This window comes from Monomorium pharaonis, chromosome 4 (assembly GCF_013373865.1).
Source record: "Monomorium pharaonis isolate MP-MQ-018 chromosome 4, ASM1337386v2, whole genome shotgun sequence".
NCBI lineage: Eukaryota > Metazoa > Arthropoda > Insecta > Hymenoptera > Formicidae > Monomorium > Monomorium pharaonis.
Genome location: NC_050470.1, coordinates 29,291,090 through 29,309,845, shown reverse-complemented (window position 1 = coordinate 29,309,845; position 18,756 = coordinate 29,291,090). Strand labels below are relative to the sequence as shown.

The 18,756-nt window shown below is 35.3% G+C and overlaps 2 protein-coding genes across 6 annotated transcripts; both read left to right on the top strand.

Annotated features, from left to right (window-relative positions):
• The first annotated feature begins 206 nt into the window (after nucleotides 1-206).
• LOC105828375 (adhesive plaque matrix protein 2) lies at nucleotides 207-2,014 on the top strand. The gene is made up of 4 exons (XM_036286115.1): nucleotides 207-811; nucleotides 909-1,069; nucleotides 1,160-1,315; nucleotides 1,754-2,014. Exons 1-4 carry the CDS (start codon nucleotides 336-338, stop codon nucleotides 1,831-1,833), a joined length of 873 nt encoding a protein of 290 aa, XP_036142008.1. The 5' UTR covers nucleotides 207-335; the 3' UTR covers nucleotides 1,834-2,014.
• A 97-nt stretch (nucleotides 2,015-2,111) lies between these two features.
• LOC105838618 lies at nucleotides 2,112-18,603 on the top strand. Of its 5 annotated transcripts, none has more exons than XM_036286112.1 (8): nucleotides 2,112-3,573; nucleotides 7,238-7,381; nucleotides 7,879-8,040; nucleotides 8,887-9,063; nucleotides 10,370-10,510; nucleotides 13,027-13,283; nucleotides 14,219-14,494; nucleotides 18,419-18,603. In XM_036286112.1, the coding sequence occupies exons 1-8, from the start codon at nucleotides 3,306-3,308 to the stop codon at nucleotides 18,563-18,565; spliced, it is 1,572 nt and encodes a 523-aa protein (XP_036142005.1). In that variant the 5' UTR covers nucleotides 2,112-3,305; the 3' UTR covers nucleotides 18,566-18,603. The 5 variants fall into 5 exon arrangements, with proteins under 5 accessions (XP_036142005.1, XP_036142003.1, XP_036142002.1 ...); XM_036286110.1 differs by having other exon boundaries at nucleotides 10,370-10,633; nucleotides 14,222-14,494; XM_036286109.1 differs by having other exon boundaries at nucleotides 10,370-10,633.
• The last annotated feature ends 153 nt before the right edge of the window (nucleotides 18,604-18,756 follow it).

Genomic DNA, 18,756 nt, shown 5'->3' with positions numbered 1-18,756 from the left:
GTTGCAACTATTCAAACGTATGCATTTAGTCATGATTATATTGCCTAAAATTTTCGTCTATTTCTACTATTTTATGATTACAACATGCTTTTGATTTGAAAGAATATGTTACGATATTTTTAAAAAATTCTTTACTTAGAAAAAAATTCAATTATATAATTTTTGATAAATTAAACAATTAGGCATTTCAGAATCCGGTCTGCCAACCAATTTGTGACTTTCTCTGCACGAACGGTGAGTGCACCGCGCCAAACGTATGCATCTGCGACCCGGGTTACTATCCGTCGTGGATCGAATTTCAGAATCACTCTCTCGACAGCAAGGAGCGCGTTTGTATGAAACGTTACGGACCTCCCTGCGATGCGCTGTCGTGCGGCGATAACGGCACCTGCCACCCGTCCGGCATTTGCGTCTGCAACGACGATTACGCGAGAGACACGAACGGCGACTGCGTGCCGATCTGCGTCCCGGCCTGCACCCACGGCACGTGCACGGCGCTGCATCGCTGCACGTGCCACGACGGCTACGCGCCGCGGAACGAGAGCTCCTGCGAGCCGATTTGCAAGGGGGGTTGCCAGAACGGCGACTGCATCAGCCCGAATCATTGCGTTTGCCACGACGGTTTCATACCAAATCTCGACCGTCATTCCGGGGGGCCAGAATGCATCCCCCTGTGCACTCGTAACTGCAGCGGACACGGCGGATGTGACAGCGACAGGTGCGAGTGTCACTTTGGATGGACGGGACCGGACTGCGACCAACCGACGATGTGCGTCATAACGGTGGCTTACAATCATGCTGATGTCAAAAGGTGAATACACGTTGACCGATTTCCCGTTCCTCACTAATACTATCCGCCATTCGATAATTTGTTATACGAATTTTGGAATTTGGAAATACAATTACAGAATCACAATTCGCAATGACACGAACAGCACAATCATGCGATTCTACGAGGACGCGCCGTACTGTCAATGTGACGAGGCCCTTGGCAACGAAACGTTGTGTTACATGATGCAATCTGATGATGGCAATACGACTTCTAATATTGCCTGCTTGTTTAGTACAGGTATTTGTAATTTAGAAAACAAATTACATTGTTATTATTTAAAAATATTTAAATTTGTTAGCGTTACTTTTATTGCCTTTCATTTTGTAGATTTACCTTGTTACACGACACCTCGTTACAATGCTTCGATTAATATTACCAAAATAGTTTGGCCTTTCGTGACTATTGCTATATTAGTGGCCACAGGTTTAACAACAGCAGCATATTTAATGTATCGCAAACGTCAAGAGAAGAAATTGACTACAGGTATTTTTCAATATGTGTTAATAAAATTATTTTATAATAATTTTAAGTTTAATAAATGTAGCTAAAAAACAAGATGCCAATTATAGGTCAAGTCCTAATTATCAAATTAAATTAAAATTTAATATTTTGCAGATATATTGCATTAATAAAATTGCAGTAAATTTTTTACATTTTTTAATTTTTTGTAATTACTATAATATAAAATTACCTTTTTAATTATTGTCAATATTTCAAAAAATTATCATTAATAACCTCTCTTTAAAAAAGCTGCAAATATAAATCATAACAATAAATGTAAATGATAAACGCAGCTTTCGCGACATTAAATCATTTTTAAGATCACTGCAACTTTTATTCGTTATAACAACAGTTAAAAAATAAAAAACTTATAATTAATAAGTTATTATATTTTACGTAATAACTATTTTAAAATATTAGTTCCAGTAGGTCCGTCGACAAATGTCTTTGTGCGAGAATCTTTTGCTACTGAGTTTTTGTTGACTGACAATGAGCTATAACTTTAAAGAAGACATCAATCACGAAGAATGGACTGCAATAGTTGTGATAATAGCAATTCTAATAATAATGAATTAGATGATATGTTAAAACCCGTGACATCTCATAAAGTAGAAATAGTAATATTCATTCAGCCACTAGTCTCTAGTAACAATTATGTTTTTTCATATAAACCTAATCAAATTTATTATTATTTTACTTATTATTTCTTTAAACATGCGTGTATATTAAAATGTTTTGATTGCAAAAAATATTATGTAAAACTTTTATTATTAGACATTTTTAGACGTTTTATTAAAATAAATTTATGTAATACAAGTACTGCAATTTATTTCATTATAAACCGCTAATACTGTCCATAAATAGTTTCTCGTGAACAGGTCATGTAACAACATGACATGACGCAATTGAACATTTAACACCCCACTCGACGATAATGAAACATTCTCGAGACATTTTCGGCGTATGTGGTCTCGCAATACGTATATCGGTCACCTCCTTTAAGTCGTAATTACTGCCCCAGTTGTAGCCCAGCAGATGTCCGCAACGATAAGGCATTGAAATTTCGTTCTACGATAAGGCTCAACTCTAACCAAAGGCCAGAGGCGTGCTGGTCCCTCTCCGCCTTTATTTTTTCCCTCTCCGCGAAGGCAAATCGATTACGGCGCGACTTCAACACTCGACAAACCGACACGCTCACTCGTGGGCGCCGGGTAAATTCGTGAAAGACTTTCCCTCGAAGAGCGTCGATTTCCGGAAGATGCAACGAAGAGACTTAGCGAGAAAGAAGGAGAAAGGGGAAAGGAAACCGACAGCGACAGCCTAACCGATAAATTAATGAGCATACATGCATCCACCATTATCCCGGCTTTTCATATCTCTCTCTCCGCAGGGAGAGACCTACGGCGACTAACCCCGTGCTCTCGATCGACGTGGTGTGTGGACCGACGGCGCAGCGGAGGAGCGAGGACGAAGCGAGGCGCCGCGCCGCGCCGCGCCGCGCCGCGACGCCCGCCGCCTGCGTCGGGGTAGCGGCCGCGCGCAGCTGCAGCCGCGTCCGTCCGTCGCTCTTACCCCGCGAGGACTGTTCAGTGAACAAGGCGGAGCGGTTTCGAGCGGTTCCCGAAAGTCGACGTCTCGGCGACGGTTACTCGTTGTGCAGTGTACAGTGCTGCGGACGCTCAAGAAACCAATCAGGAAGCCTCGCCGTCGAGCGATACGCTCGCGTACGCTCGCGCGAGCGCGGCAGTGGTTTATTACGTTTATTACGCCGCCACGTAGAAGATACGGACGTACGTAGACGGACGCGCGACGAACGCGACGTAAGGCGCTTCTCCCTGGGGCATCGACGGCGCGAGGGTGCGCCAGGGAGGTCGGGAGGGCGGGAGGGAGGGAGGGGAGAGCAGGCGACGGGGAAGGATGTCGATGCGCCGTCGGTGGTCGGTTTCGGGGGTTGATTCGCGCCGCGGGGGCGATGAGCGCGCTTCCCTCCGCCCTGAGACTGACCTCCTGCTGCCGCTGCTGCTGCTGGCTCCTGCTGATCTGCCTCGTCGTCTTCCTGATACCTGCACCCTGCACCAGCGACACGCCGCGGCAGATAATAAACCGAACTCGGAAATCGGCAGGTGATAATAACGCGGCGTTGCACGAGTCCAGCTACCTCGACGACGACGCCGAGGAAGAGCAGATATCCAACGGAAATGGCGAGCTCGAAGACTGGCTCGATGCAAACATTACCGCGGGTGAGTTGGGACACGGTTCGTACGACGGCAACGGCAATCGATAGCAGGAAAGTCGTTCTCTACGTTCTACGGAAATGACCGGCGATGGTTACGCTTAAAATTAAATTAAAATTCGATAAAGGCAAATCTTTAAACGATTTGACACACCGAGAATGAATAGAAATTTTTCCGATCATATCTCTAGCAAAAAAAAAACAGAATTTTCATCTATACTGATGAATATGTGATATAAGACAAACGAGTAGATGATTACAGGAAGAAAGATCTAAAAGCCAAGGATTTGGTAGGATAACTCGATAAAACTAGCATTATCATGATATTACCTAAGTAATATAGCTAGATAAAATTGATTAAATATCATTTAAACTTTTTTTTGTTGAAATATAATATCGTCAATAAATAAATTTATCGTCCCTCTTAAAGTCTAACAAATGAATATGCACAATAAAAAAATTTAATATTAATTTCTATTATGAAATATTTGTAAAAATCACAAAAATTGTTTAAATAATACTAATATTGTCACTAATCTATATTAATTCTTGTCTTTATATGTAATATTCACAAAACATGAAATCAAACTACCACTTTTTAATCAAACTACCACTACATTTCTCATTTTTCTTTTTTAATATTTGTTATATGTCTATAATGTCTAAGAAAAAACGTTTTAAGAAAGTATTAAATAAAATTAGTAACATCTTTCTATTTTATTTAAAATTGTAACAATAAAATTTTTAATTATACTTATTAAATATTGTCATATATATATATATAACAAATAAAGAAATATAAAAAGAATGTCTCTAAAGAGGTAATTATACTATTCAAATTGTTGCAAATACTTATTTTACAACTCAGGAAATTGTTGAGGAAATCGAAACGAAATGACAGCAATAAGACGAGGAAAACTAAATAAGAACAAGAATTAAACGCGAAAATAAATGTGAGATAGAAACTCCAGAAAAATAAGTGTGAAGGAAACAGATAAAATAAGTATAATTACACCAAAGTTTGTTCAATAAATAATGTAAATTTAACATAATTTTTGCAATCAAAACATATTAATTCTAGACACGATAATACTCTGTTTTCACGTAAGACAATAACGATCGAAAACGACTCGTATCTCAAGGTTCTCCCTGCTCGCGCCTGCTCTACAAAGTGCAAACTTCATTTTCTGAGAATGTTCATCCATTACAACATATACGTTCTTTCCCAAATACACATTCTCAAATGTGATTAAATTTATTTGTAAATATTCAAACGTAATTTTACATTAATAAATTCATCAATTTGGTACAAAAATCATACGTTATTTCTTTAAACAAATTATATAAAATGTTAATTTTCTCTGTAAAAATAATTTTTTAAGGTTGGTTAAAGTTATAGCAAAAATGTTTTGCCTAGAATGAATTGCAACAATTTTTTAAGTCAATATTCTAAAAAGTTTCTATTTTACTTTTAAAAAATGTGCCAATTATTCTTTAATTAATATTTTATTAAAATATATTAAATATTTAAGCTTTTATTAAATATTTTGGTGTGTCGTATACAATTTCTTTTGCTCTAATAAAAACCTTAAGTTTTATCGTGTGGCACACGTCCATTTTGTTTCGCTCCTTTTCCGTTTATCTCTTTCCAATTTTGTATTAAAAAACTTAACACGCTATTCTTGCGTTCTAAAAAAAGGCGGAAAGTATCTCCAGTTTCAGCGCACGCGTCGATTTAACCGAGAAGGAAACGCGATTCTTCTCGATTTTCACACCGAGCATGCCGGTATTGATTTTAATGATGATGCAAGCTCCACTCTCCAGAACCGCGTATGTCAGTTGAGCTGCACGTTGTACCTACGTTCGTCCTCTTTCGAAAGTAAAGCTTATCGCTTTTAAAAGATAAAGAATAGCGAAAAGGATAGTGCATTGTCGGTGTACAGGTTTTTTTTACTCTTCACGATGCACATTTTCTCAACTGGAAAAGTGCAATCGAACGGAACGGATTAACACGTAGAGCCGTATATAATTAGTCGCGGTATGAGAATTAATAAATAATAAAAAGAGGACGGGAGCGTCAACCTTACTGCTATTACTTACTTAATTACTTTTCTACATTAAAAACTGTAATTAAAAAATGCATTCAGTAATAAACATAAATCACGATACGCAAATAATGACTTAATAAGCGTACATAAGTGCTATATATAATTGAATATTAAAATATCCTTTAATTCTTTTTGGAACTTTCAACAATTTCATTACTTAATCAATGATTCAAGATAATTTTAGTGACTCAAACGCATAATTTCTTAATTATACTGGAATATAGGCGCACGTGCTAATCCATAAACGTTATTAAAACTTTCTGTTGAACTCTCCGTAAATCACGCGAATCTAAATTTTCGCTCGATGGGGGAACGATAAAACGCACGCGACGTAGCAGTAACGCGTACGTGCAATGAACTTTAATCAGTATGAAATTAAACACGGCCTGCTAAAGAAATCGAGTCGAGGCCGTGCATTTTCACAACCGCTTCGAAAAACTGAACGAGTGCGCGATCGTCGCATAACTGTATTGCACGGACGCTATTATACGCAAGACAATGAATACTGTTGTATTGAAATCTCCGCATTTGCATACGCGTCTATGACGCCGCTAAATGACACGAAGCGCATTTATCACGTACGACTGTCGTTGTCATTAAACAAGCGATTTATGTGTTAATCCAAATAATATAGCCCGAGAAGAAGCGCGTCGTAAGCGATTAACAAATAAAGATATCTGTATATATATTTAAAATATTTATCATTATTATTATTATTCAAGAAACTTTATGGAATATTCATGATGTATTTATTTAATAAAAGAGAATTAATCTAAAAAGATAATAAAAATATCTTAGTAGATATGAAAAAATTTATTTTTCTAATTTAAATGTGTATGGAAAATATATCGACTCGCACTTTCAAGAATACACCGAACTCAGGATTAGGAAATTTATAACTATTTATACGTTATCACTGTACTGCTGCACATTGCAGTTTGAAAAAGTGCCAAAAGGAGTCAGCAATTATCACCTGGCCTACTGCTACGAAATCAACAGAGAATACTGTTACAATGGCCCAACAGTAAACCTTTAATAAATAAGTTGACGCGTTGCCAATTACATGTTCCAAAAATCTGCAATTGAATTAATAAATTACAGAACTTGAAAACCCTAGTATTAATTGTTTCGAACTCACATTTTAATCGAACTATCGCAACAAAATCGAAACGCAATAACATAGTAATTATTATTATAAAAAATACAGAGCTTTATTACTAACACCAGTAGAGAATTTAAATGCTCCTAAATTAATGAAAGCAATTAAATTTGACATAAATATGTTGTAAACATTATTATATAATTTTTTCCACTAATAAAGAAGATATTACATCCCTTTAAAATTATGTTAAGCAATATTGTCACAAAAAATCTATCTATAATAATAAAAAGCTATAATAACTGAGCTATTAACAAGAAAACCAACAAATGTAAAAGCCTTAGTTTTAAAATTATTTTGATCATGCATCAAGAGCTACAATTATTATTCTGTATATCAAGATGTCATTTAATAATATCATAATATAATATTTCAAGTAGAATATTCAGATAACTTTTTTACAGAAAAAGGACGGTACTTGGGCTCGCCTTGCGACACCGAGTGCAATTCCGAGCTACAGCACGTGTTCTGTGATTCCATCACTGGCCTCTGCGAGTGCGAAAAGTTCTATCCCGTTCGTCTCGGGCCTACCAAGGGATGTGCCAAACGTATGTATAATAAAAGCTAGCAACTAGTTACCCTCATGCCTAACAAGTAGGTCGTTCCAATATCATAACTTCCATGGTAACGGACGGTGAAAATAAATGTTCGCGCGCTCCTGATGGCCTGAATGAAGCCCGCCGGCGTGAAAAGACTTTGTGCGCTCGTTTATTTTTTACAACAAACGCAGAAACCGTAAATAAATTTTTAAAACTATAATACACACAAAACTATAATACTACAATACACACATATTAAATGTGCCTGCTTGACATTATATTAAAAATACAAATGATTTAAAAACGACGAGGAGACGTCTCGGCAAACATTTCAAGGTCTAACACAGAAATATAAGACTTTCTGCATTGAAAGAACAGGATTTCATCGACAGAAAAAAGCTCGATCCTATCATATATTTAAGTAGACAGAACTTCGATTAAATTCCTGCTGAATAAAAGACACGCTTCTTAATAAGTAAATTCGAACTATCGATTCTCGCTTGCAGCCAAGAAACTTGGAGAGCAGTGCTTCTATCGTGCGACGTGCACTTTTGTGGATCAACATTCGACGTGCACGCAGATTCAACACAATGCAGTATGCGATTGCGAGGAGGGGTATCACAGGGTTGCTCTGTCTAGGCCTAACAAGAAAGTTTTTTGCGCGGAAGGTATGCTATTTATTCTCAATATTTCTCTATCTCATCAAATAGAGGTTTCTGCGAGACTATAATCCGATCACAAGATCTTTATGATTTAAAATTCCGACCCAACATCAATAAAAAAATATTGTGTATTTCATTTCTCTAAAGATTGATAATGGTTGCGTCGAGGTAGTCAAATCTCATAGTATTTTAATAAGTCTCCCATGCAATAAACAGCGCAGTAGCAAGAGACGTATGTTTCTTTGTGACAGTACTTTCAACTTTAACACGATTTAATACAAAGGACAGTTTTAATTACGTTCAAATGCGGCTAAGCAGCTGAAAAAGGGAAGTGTTCGAGAAATTGAAGGAAAGTAGAGAAAGAACTCGACTTACAGCTTTATAAAGATTTCACAATCAAACTATAAGAATCTTAGAAATCTTAAGTAACTAACGCACTAGCAATATTTAATCAGTACTTTATAATTCTGAGTCTCCTATTCTAAAAATGAATAATAATTATTTCATAATGTAATTGTCACCCACATGCACATCTTAACCAGAAATTCGCTTTACGCAAATCGCTAATTTAAGTATAAAATAAACGAATTCGAGTCCCGTTAATTATGAATCTGTCGCTTTTTTCAGAGAGCCACTTTAATCATCGTCATTGATTTTATGTAATTTTATTAAATATAAGAAATTAACATTTATTATATTATTTGATATACTATTCAGCTAATTATTCCAAACAATAATTGAAATAAATTCCGCCAATGAAGTCAAGTTTGGAGAAATATATTTTGATATCGATCCGCGCGTCGAGTCATCGTGTCGCGTCCTCCTTTAATTCGCCGTAATCTGGCCTGATAGATCTGGTGGTGATAACTACGGACCTTCCGACTCTACTCTGCATAGCGTCGGGGATAGCCATCTTTACGGCGATGATATGCTTCGTGCTCAAACTATTCAGCGGGGCGAGATTTTCAAGGCCGCGGCATTACGCTAATGCCAATCATGCGCCACCCATGCTGTTTTCTAGCGATACGGGTAAGTAATGACCAATTAATTTCAATATTCTATGAAAAAAAAAGATCTCGTAGATTGTAGAATTTATATCGCAATCAAGAAAATTAGCCCCGAAATGAGAGAAACGTTACTCGCAAGTAAAGATCAATAACGCGCATTAATATGGCACTAACTCGTTTGAAATAGAAGAAAAATTAAAATTACTGTCCCTGTGCGTTATAACTAATATAATAATAATAATATTTTCGCACAATCGATGATTTATTTAGAGAGATAGATTATTTTCATAAACCGTTATAAGCTTGCATAATATGTTTCAATTTTCTCTTTTCAATTAAAAATATTTATTCTGGCTAGAAAGAACCGAGATCGTTTTAATATGTGAAACCGGAGATTATCAGAATTAATGCCTCTCTTATAAATTTACATAACTTAATGGTCTTATAATTAAAAAATAAAAGATTATACAGAATTATATATATATATATATATATATATATATATATATAAAGAGAGAAAGAGAGAGAGAGAGAGAGAGAGAGAAGAAAATTACAATTTGCTGTTGTTAGTGTTGAACAAAATTATTCATTTTCATAATTTTTCTAAAACTGCACCATTTAGCTCGCCATCAAACATACGCAAATTCGACAATAATAATTCTTCCCCTTCGTGGAGAACCTACTTTCGGTTCTGCGAAATCAATAGACGATATCTATATATCGATACGATGTATAGTATACTCCAGAGAGAGGTATCTATTCTCGTCTCACTTCGTTACTTACTACGTCACACATCAAACTGTACCTCATAACCAGACACAGAGAGAAAACGAGATTTTAGAATAAGTAAAAAATATAAAGCGCTACATTTCCGCAGGGAAAAAGTTAAGTATATCCTCCTGTCCAAAAATAACATAAAAAACAGAGCAATTCTCTCGCGGACTTCTCTCACAACAACGATTTATTAATTTCTAAATATCTCATATTGCGACGCAAGTATTCATCCCCGCCCTTATTTTTGTTAAAAATAAAAATAATTTTCCGCTGTTATACACATAACCGTGTTTGATATTGAAAGATATTGAATCACGCCAAGCCGTATAGTTGAATCAGCATACGTAACGTATATCCGACGTATAGTAAACGAACGGCATGAGAAATATCTCGTTCAAATAGTCGGCACGGCAAGCGGCTTGTCGGGATATCCTCGTCGCAAAAGGTCATACGAACCGTCCATCATGTCCGCAAGAAAGCTGAGAGGCAGTGACAGACGGCGCATATCGCATGTCCATATCCGGAAATAACTCCCGCGAAAATAAATGTTGCAGGCATACCGCTGACGTTACACGGACGGCCGTCGTCGCGATCGAGCCAGCGAAGCAGCAGCGCCGGACCCCTCAGCTGCGCGTTCACCAGGAGGCCCAGCAGCGGCGGTAGCCGCGGACCCCTGGTACCGGCGTCTAGAGCAGGTGCGGCACGGGCCGCCGCTATCTTGCTTATATCGTGTCACCTGCAGGCAACCAAGGATGAGGGCAACAAGCACCGACGTACCCTTAGTGACGTGGCCGAGGGATCAACCGACGCCACGATCGGTAGACGATCTCGTCTCTCTGCCTCTCTCTCTCTCTCTCTCTTTCTCTCTTTTCCTGTCTCTATCGCTCTTTGGGTGTCTCACGTTCTGTCGTATACGTATGAATACGTTCCGTACCTCTCTTTGACGTTCGTTCCGTCTTCCTTGCTTATCGGTTTACATTGGGTGAAATTCGTTTTGAGTCTGACGTGATTTGTGTGAGTGGTATAAACATGACACAAAGAATACGCCTGCCCTCGTCGAGGAACATTGTCGTCGGTATCATTATCGCTACGTTCATTCGTACAAGTGTTATCCTGCCAGTGACAGATTCTCTATGTGTTACTATTTTGCTATCTAGCTCTGTCTTTCTTTCTGTTCTCATTCTTCTTTCTCTTCCTGTCTCTTTTTCTCTTCATATACTTCTTCATCTATTTTTTGCATATCTTCTATGTTCGTCAACTCGCTTTTTATGCTGGCATCAGTGGTGTAATTATGAAAGGAAGATTATTTGTGATGACGACTAATGGTGACGATAGTAACGATGCTTCATGCCGAATCATGTCATTGTCGCTATTGCTGTTACATGGTCATGATAACTAGCTGTTGTCAATGGCTGTTTTAGATATTCGTGTTTCATCCGAAATCCCAGCTCTTGGTAATCTCATCTGTATGTCTGTAACGCGCTTCACTCGCTGAACTTTAATGATCGTATTCCACAGTTATTTTACGGAAGAAAAACTTCGTAGCTTTAAATACAATTATTAATTGTTACTGTTAATTGTATTTAGTTGTCTTTACATCATTGTAACAATTGTTATTTATTGTTCACACTTGTCTTCAATTGTCGATCGTACGTGATGTACAAACAACTAAATATAAATAAAAATCATATTAATATATATGTGTATATATTATATATACTATATATATATATGTACATACATATATTAATACGATTCGCGTGATGGTCTTTTCTTCCAAAACTAAGAAAATGTATTTCCTTGGCCGCAAACATCTTAGTTAAAATAATTAATAAACGGGTTTGTTATGTACAACATCTGTACAAAAGCTTTGACAATTTAAAGAAAATAGTGCAGGTCTATGCATTTTCAAAGAAAAAGAAACATGAAATCGTGAATAAAATGCATCACAAGTGTGTTACGAGATAGCAAGATAGCAGCGGCCGATTTCGTTGCTCGTTAACAAGTAAATCTTTTCTGGTAAGACGTAGAGAGACACGAAATCCTTACGCACTAGCTAGCTCGGTGCACACGCACATTCACACACACACACACACACACACACACACACACACACACACACACACACACACGACACGCATGCACGCACGCATAAATATATAAATTGCAAGTTCGATACATCAATAATTCAAAAATTAGTTTTTCAGTAAATATAGCTCATAATTATAGCTTATGAAATTATGGTTATGAAATTATTGTTCTTTATAAAATTAATAATAGAACAGCATGTTTTTAATTACTTTAATATACGTTTTGAATTTTTTCACCAAAAAACGGAATTTCTCTACATAATATGTTTCTTTTTAATAGTTTGCTTTACTCACATTGCTTTTCTACGTCAAAAACTTGTTTCTTCAAAAATTGATTACCGTAAAAGTGCATCTCGATAAAAACATCTTGCGATCATTTCATCCTCACATATGTTTCAGTACTGCTTTTATTAATTAAACTTATGCATTTTTTAAATTTTGGTAAAATATAATTATACGTACAATACGCACAATATGCAAATTTCTTTTATAAATTTCTTTTTACTAATTTGTAAGTTATTCCTTCGTAATATTATCAATTTTTCAACTAATTGTTTTTAATGTCTGCTTTTATTGTCTTTAAATGTGATGTCATTTTCTGCATTTAATTCAACTTATTGAGATGCACGTGTGTTATTATTTTACAAAATATAGGTACTTTTATAAAATGTATTTTTACATGCAATTCTTTATGTTATAAAATACACAAGTACAGCAATTCGTTGTAGACAAATCTATCTAGCTTTTTTATGAGTGATAAGTTTTTTTCTTCCAAAAACTACGAGGAACAAATAGCATCTTTAATAATTACTTTATCTTTATTATTCATATTCCTGTTTATTCAATTTGTAGCACGTCATTTCTTCACAAGCTTCCAGTCCCATTACTTCATCAAATATTTATTAAGTTAATGAAAATACTGCAAAAATATATATTACAGTTTCACACTTAGAAATTACGATTTTAGATAGCTCAGTTTAGAGATTATCTCTAGTCTAATATATAGATTCTTTCTAGTATAATATATAGATTCTTTCGCATCCTATTTATATTTCTTTTAGATATAGATAATGTTGAAGGTATACCGATATCTCTACGACATGATTTTTCTTTTCGCGTAGGTTCCCGTCGACCTAGCTTAGCGTCGGTTCACAGTTCAACGTCCTCATCTCGAAGCTACAGCGCGCGTCGACTCGAAAAGGAGAGAAACGATAAGGAGCAGCGCCAGGCTCTTCAGGAATTGCGGCTGGCGAAGCAGCGAGAGCAACTGCAGCAACAGCAGCAACAGGTGGTTCCGACACCCAGCCCTAGGACTCCCCATTCTACGGACGAATTGCTGCCTTCAGTTGAAGAGGGAAAAGAATCCTTTTATAACGATGTAAGGTCATCTTCGAGCTCTTTTGAGAGTTAACATCTGTCATCGTCTATCATCATCAGTAATGATTTGAATATCAAGAGCGAGAAAAATATCGAGAAAAAACGCTATTATTGTCAAACATTTAAGACTTGAATTCCCGGAGGTCCATGTTACGGCACAATTAAAGGACATTTACCAAATTAAGCCCATCAATAAAATCTAATAAAAATTAAACCTTATGTGATGAGGTAATAGAAAATCTATTAACATTTTTCGAAATAATCTTAGCATATTTAGAGTCGTTGAAAGTGAGAATGATAAAAAGATGAATTATATTGATATTAAGAATAAAATCGCCTCTATGAGGTTATGATATTAAATACAGTTTGTGGCCATTGCATTAAATGCTGCGAAAGGTCAATGAATAGTTTACATGATAAAAAAATTATCCTGGTACACAAAACAAGCTAAAATGCTGAAAAAGGGTTTAGAGTTTGATTTCTCAAATTCTGCCACCCCTTTTCGGGAAATGCTAATATATTTTCTGTTACCCTTTACATAATGTTTAATTTCTATCAGATTTCATTGATAAATAAAGCCTATATATTTGAGCCTATATATTTTTTACCAATGTCCTTTCTGCTATTAAATTTAATTTTAAATGTATTTAAGACAAAAACACGTGTGCAATTTTGCATAAACTGAACATTGTTAAATTCACACAAAAAAATTATTATTAGGCATCAAAATCTATTTTTATTAAAAAATAACATTTCTCTTTGCTTGTGCGTGTTACTTAAATTTACTGCATATAGAAATGTTCTTGGAAAAAAAAATCGGTTACATTGAAAGACACGAAAAAAACGTAAAAATATACGTTTGTACGTAATAATTAATATAAAGCACACGAAAAACTGCAATCATGTTATATAGGCTAAAGTTAATTATATTTGTAGCAGGTACCGACAAAATCAGACATTTCGGATGCCATCCCGACAACTATAACGATGATGACGACGACGACGACGACGACGACGATGACGACGACGACGACGACGTCGACGACGACGACGACGACGACGGCGGCGGCGGCGGCGACGACGTCGTTAACAACGGCGATAACCATTTCCAATGAAAGCACAACCCGAATGGGCGACACCGCGCCTATGGCAACGCCAACAACCATTTTTGGCACGGGCGTTGCACCACGGGCTTCCGATGACATTTTTCAAGTATAGTCTTTGTCAAGTATAACGACGAAGTCGATGGACTCCCAATTTATTAACGACCTTTTTATTGTATTTGCAAGAACCAACTGCAACGGCATCAAGATGGAAGCGCGTACATAAAAGACGCGGAGACACATAACTTGCGAACGAAATACGAAACTCTATCAATAGAGATGAATGCATAAATATTGAGAATAAGATAAAAGCGTTTTTTGACCGCATTAAAAAGTCAGCTGGTAACAACGCATAAAAATCATTCGCATAACTAGTAAAGGAAAAAGTAACCTTTATCCAAACGACAATTAGGAAAACGAAATATCGCGATTTGTAATTTTATAATTTAACTTTCTGTCTTTCTCTTCCTTTTTATCTGTATTTCTAATTAAAAATTATTAGCAAAACTAATGTGAGTAAAACTGATTGTGAGATTTGAATTAATCAAGATTTCCTCTTATCTCACTCTTACAGTATTACATTGCTTTACTATTTTCATAATTATTTTATCCATGAATATTTTAATGATTCTATTTCTTTCTGATAATATACATATGCATATTAAGAGAGCCTGCATCGATAACCTCGACATGTCTCTGAATAATCTTAAAAAAAATGTTAATCGTCACTTATTATCTGTTAAAAAGTTATTTAAAAAATGTTTCATAAATGAAACGAAATTTTTATCATTTAAATCTCAATCGTAGACCTCGCTTCGCACTATATATAATACAAATATAACCTACAGCTTTCGCTTGCTGAAACAACTGGGCCGAATTCAGCGGAACGTTAGTTCTTTAAGTTTTCGTCCGCTAATTGAATTATATTTTAAACCTAGAAGAAATATAATCCTACTTTTAAAATACTGTAACAAAATTAATATTCTGCTATATGGTGTGTTTGCTCATTATGTAATTGTGTGTTAAGTGCCGGAAGGTTTATTATTTTGTTTATATTAATAAGGATCTGAATTGGATTTCGATTATTTATGTAAGAAATTTAGACAACAACGTCGTAGCCGTATATAATTCACAACTATAGTGTGTATTTTAAAGAAATATTAGATTTAAATTCTAATTCAATAAAAAAAATTTTTTAAGTATAAATTTTGAATCACAACTATATATTCTCTGCTATACAAACTATATAATATTTCGAATCAATTGTTATTATATTGTTAGAATATTTAAAACTTGAAAATTTACGTTTTTAATTAAAGCAGAGAACTTGTTCATAAAACTATTTTTATTATAACTTTTTAAGAGATAGCAATTTAACATTTAACAATGAGCGATGGCTAAAAAAACTTTTTAAAGATTATTCAGAAAGATATTCTTGATAATACATGTCTAAATCAAAGTCATTGATGCGGATTCCGTTAATATGCATATTTACTCTTTCTATTTTCTACAATATTTTATTTCATTACTTTAAAAAATTATATAGTTTACATATAAGCAGACATTCAAAATAATATCGTTAATATATATTTAACCCATTTTAATCTATTTTATAATTTGCATGTAATTATGGAATTTTTAATTTATTCCCTTTTTCTTCCTTTCTAGCGTGTAATATTAGAAATCGATACTTTACACCTGACTTTATAATACGGACAAAGTATTAATGCAGATACAAAGGCACTTTCTGGATGAATGTACTTGAGCACAAGTGTACTTAACGAATTAGAAGGTGGCGACATAACATATTTTTACTCGATACTTGCACAGATAAGAATTTACGAATGCAGGAAAAAAGAGAAAGATTTAATGACATAATTAAGTAAGCAATCGGTGCAATGATAGAATAACGAATTTTTTTGGATGCTTGATAGATACAGACGAAAATATCGGAAATGCTTATATCTATGTATATAAGAGAAAAAACGCTCAATGTGCAAGGATTCAAAGTTAATGACAAAAGATTTCAAAATAAACTGAGGAAGAAAAGTGTTTTAATGCTCTGAAATAACTGAACTGAGAAATCGCTAAAAATAAATATTCGCTAAATAAATAAATCTCTTTGGTATAAAATTTTTATTTGTACAAATAATCTTACGGAGCTCAGTGAAGGCTGTTTTTAGAAATCAATTATGCCAGAAATATGAATAATGTCATTCACTTCATAACAAGAATCCGATCGGTTATATTTTCATTAAAATTGCTTTCATAATTCGTATAATTTAAATATTAAGATATGTATAATTACATATCAGAAATCATATGGTAAAAGCATTGATTCGCTTGACAATATTACTATAAAAATGCATCGTAAATTCTTTTTTTATAATTCTCATAATATGAATAAAATCGTACTTCATTCATTGTATGTGCAATAAGGATTATTAAAGTTCATCAAGATAAATTGCATTATTACGTAAAGATTTCGATCGAGTCTCTCATTTCGATGATAATATATCTGTTGAATAATTACAAGTAATCGTCATACGTCTGTTTAAATCAAATTGCATGTAGACTCATACGCGAGCTTGTGAAATTGTTCGTCAGAGTGTGAGATTACATATCAACAGATCCTAAGGCACTAGTCCGTTCGATTTCGATCGGACGTGATCATCGCATCGTAACTTTGTAATCTAAACTTCTCATTAAACAATCACGATAGGAAAGCTCTCTGAAAGGACAATCTCGAGTGGATCGAGGCTAAATATTCTTCAATATCCTTACATAAAGTGATACGAAGATATAATTTATCCAAATTTAATAAGACGATTATAAAAAGTATGAGAATTACGCCGCGTTGCTGCTATTGCAGTTACTTCGCTTTGTTAATTGGAATAACACGTAATATTGGTCATATCTTTTTTTTTACTTCTAAACGCAGTCATTTGACTTATTTTAGGCATGACCAAAAACATAACGATACCTTTTATACCTTTAGACAAAATATCTATATGTAGATATTACAATATACTGTAGTAAATTTGTTGTTGCAATGAAATCACCATCACATCTCTTTGTACAGTTTATGACGTTTATGACGACCGTCATACAAACGAGGCAAGGAACTCGATTAGTGTTTTATTTTGTTAATTATTACTTGAAAATTGATTAAATTAATTTCCGCGTACAATATATATTAAACCAATCTGACGATATCTAAATATTTGAATGGTGACTCGAGAAAACTGTAAAGTCTTTTTCATTGCGTTCACCGCATATTTCACAATTTTGCAGACGTTAATCGTAAGTTAGTTACATTACATTAATCAATCAACGCATTTCGACGTTGTGTCACAAGCCTTCCGAATACAATCTTCGGCCACTATTCACGTAAAATATAAAACGTAATAATATAAAATCATTAAAGGACGTTGTATACCATATATACATGCGGTCACACATAATAAAGATTTGCAGAGAATCGCAGCCACGTCAGGGAGGCGTAAATCTATTATTATGGCAAAACGTATATCAACATTCTCTCGTGTTCGGATAATTGCTGCCGTTTCCGAGTAAATAATAAATGAGAGAAGAAAGGATAAAAACAGAAAGCGTTGAGGGATATTTTTAAATATTGCATAGCGTGAACGCTGCATAGGCATACATACGTACTTACACGCAAAATTCATGTACACATGACACAGAAGTAAGATTGTATCTTATACGTATTGTGTTCGACAACGATCGCACCTGGTAATTAGGCTCGTTCGCGGTCGATCGATCTATTATCATTATAAGGCAGACGATGGGAGAGAAGATATGAACCTGTATCACATAACACAGCCCGCATTTCTCCGAGATACTCAATACTCGACTTGCCGCCTGATTTACAAAAGTCGATGTACAACGTTATTGTTTTATCCCGGTTTTAAATGTTTACTGTATCATAAGATTGTAATATAGTCGTTGGGCCAAATAAAGCTCGTTTTTCGCATATAAGCACACACGTAGATGGGTGATTATTTTTTCTCAGATTAACTTACATCTGCCGAGGACGAGCAGAAGAAACTCCCCCCAAAAATCAACGCAAGATTTCCATTATACAAAAACTTTGTGCATTATTAATACACAAGTTGTTCCTCTCTCTTCGCCCGGTGGAGATAACCATTTAATTTACTAAAACCGTGTTACTGCTTGTGAAGGGCATCTGATGGCATGCAATCTGAACTTCGTTAATGTTGCAGTAGTAATACGTCGTTCTTTGTTCCACGTGAAACACCGAGGAAAACTCACGACGCTCGTCAGAGTGTTTTGCTTCCAGAGAAACTTCACTGTTCATTCTCCAAAATATTCTGTGTCGCAAAGAGCTTC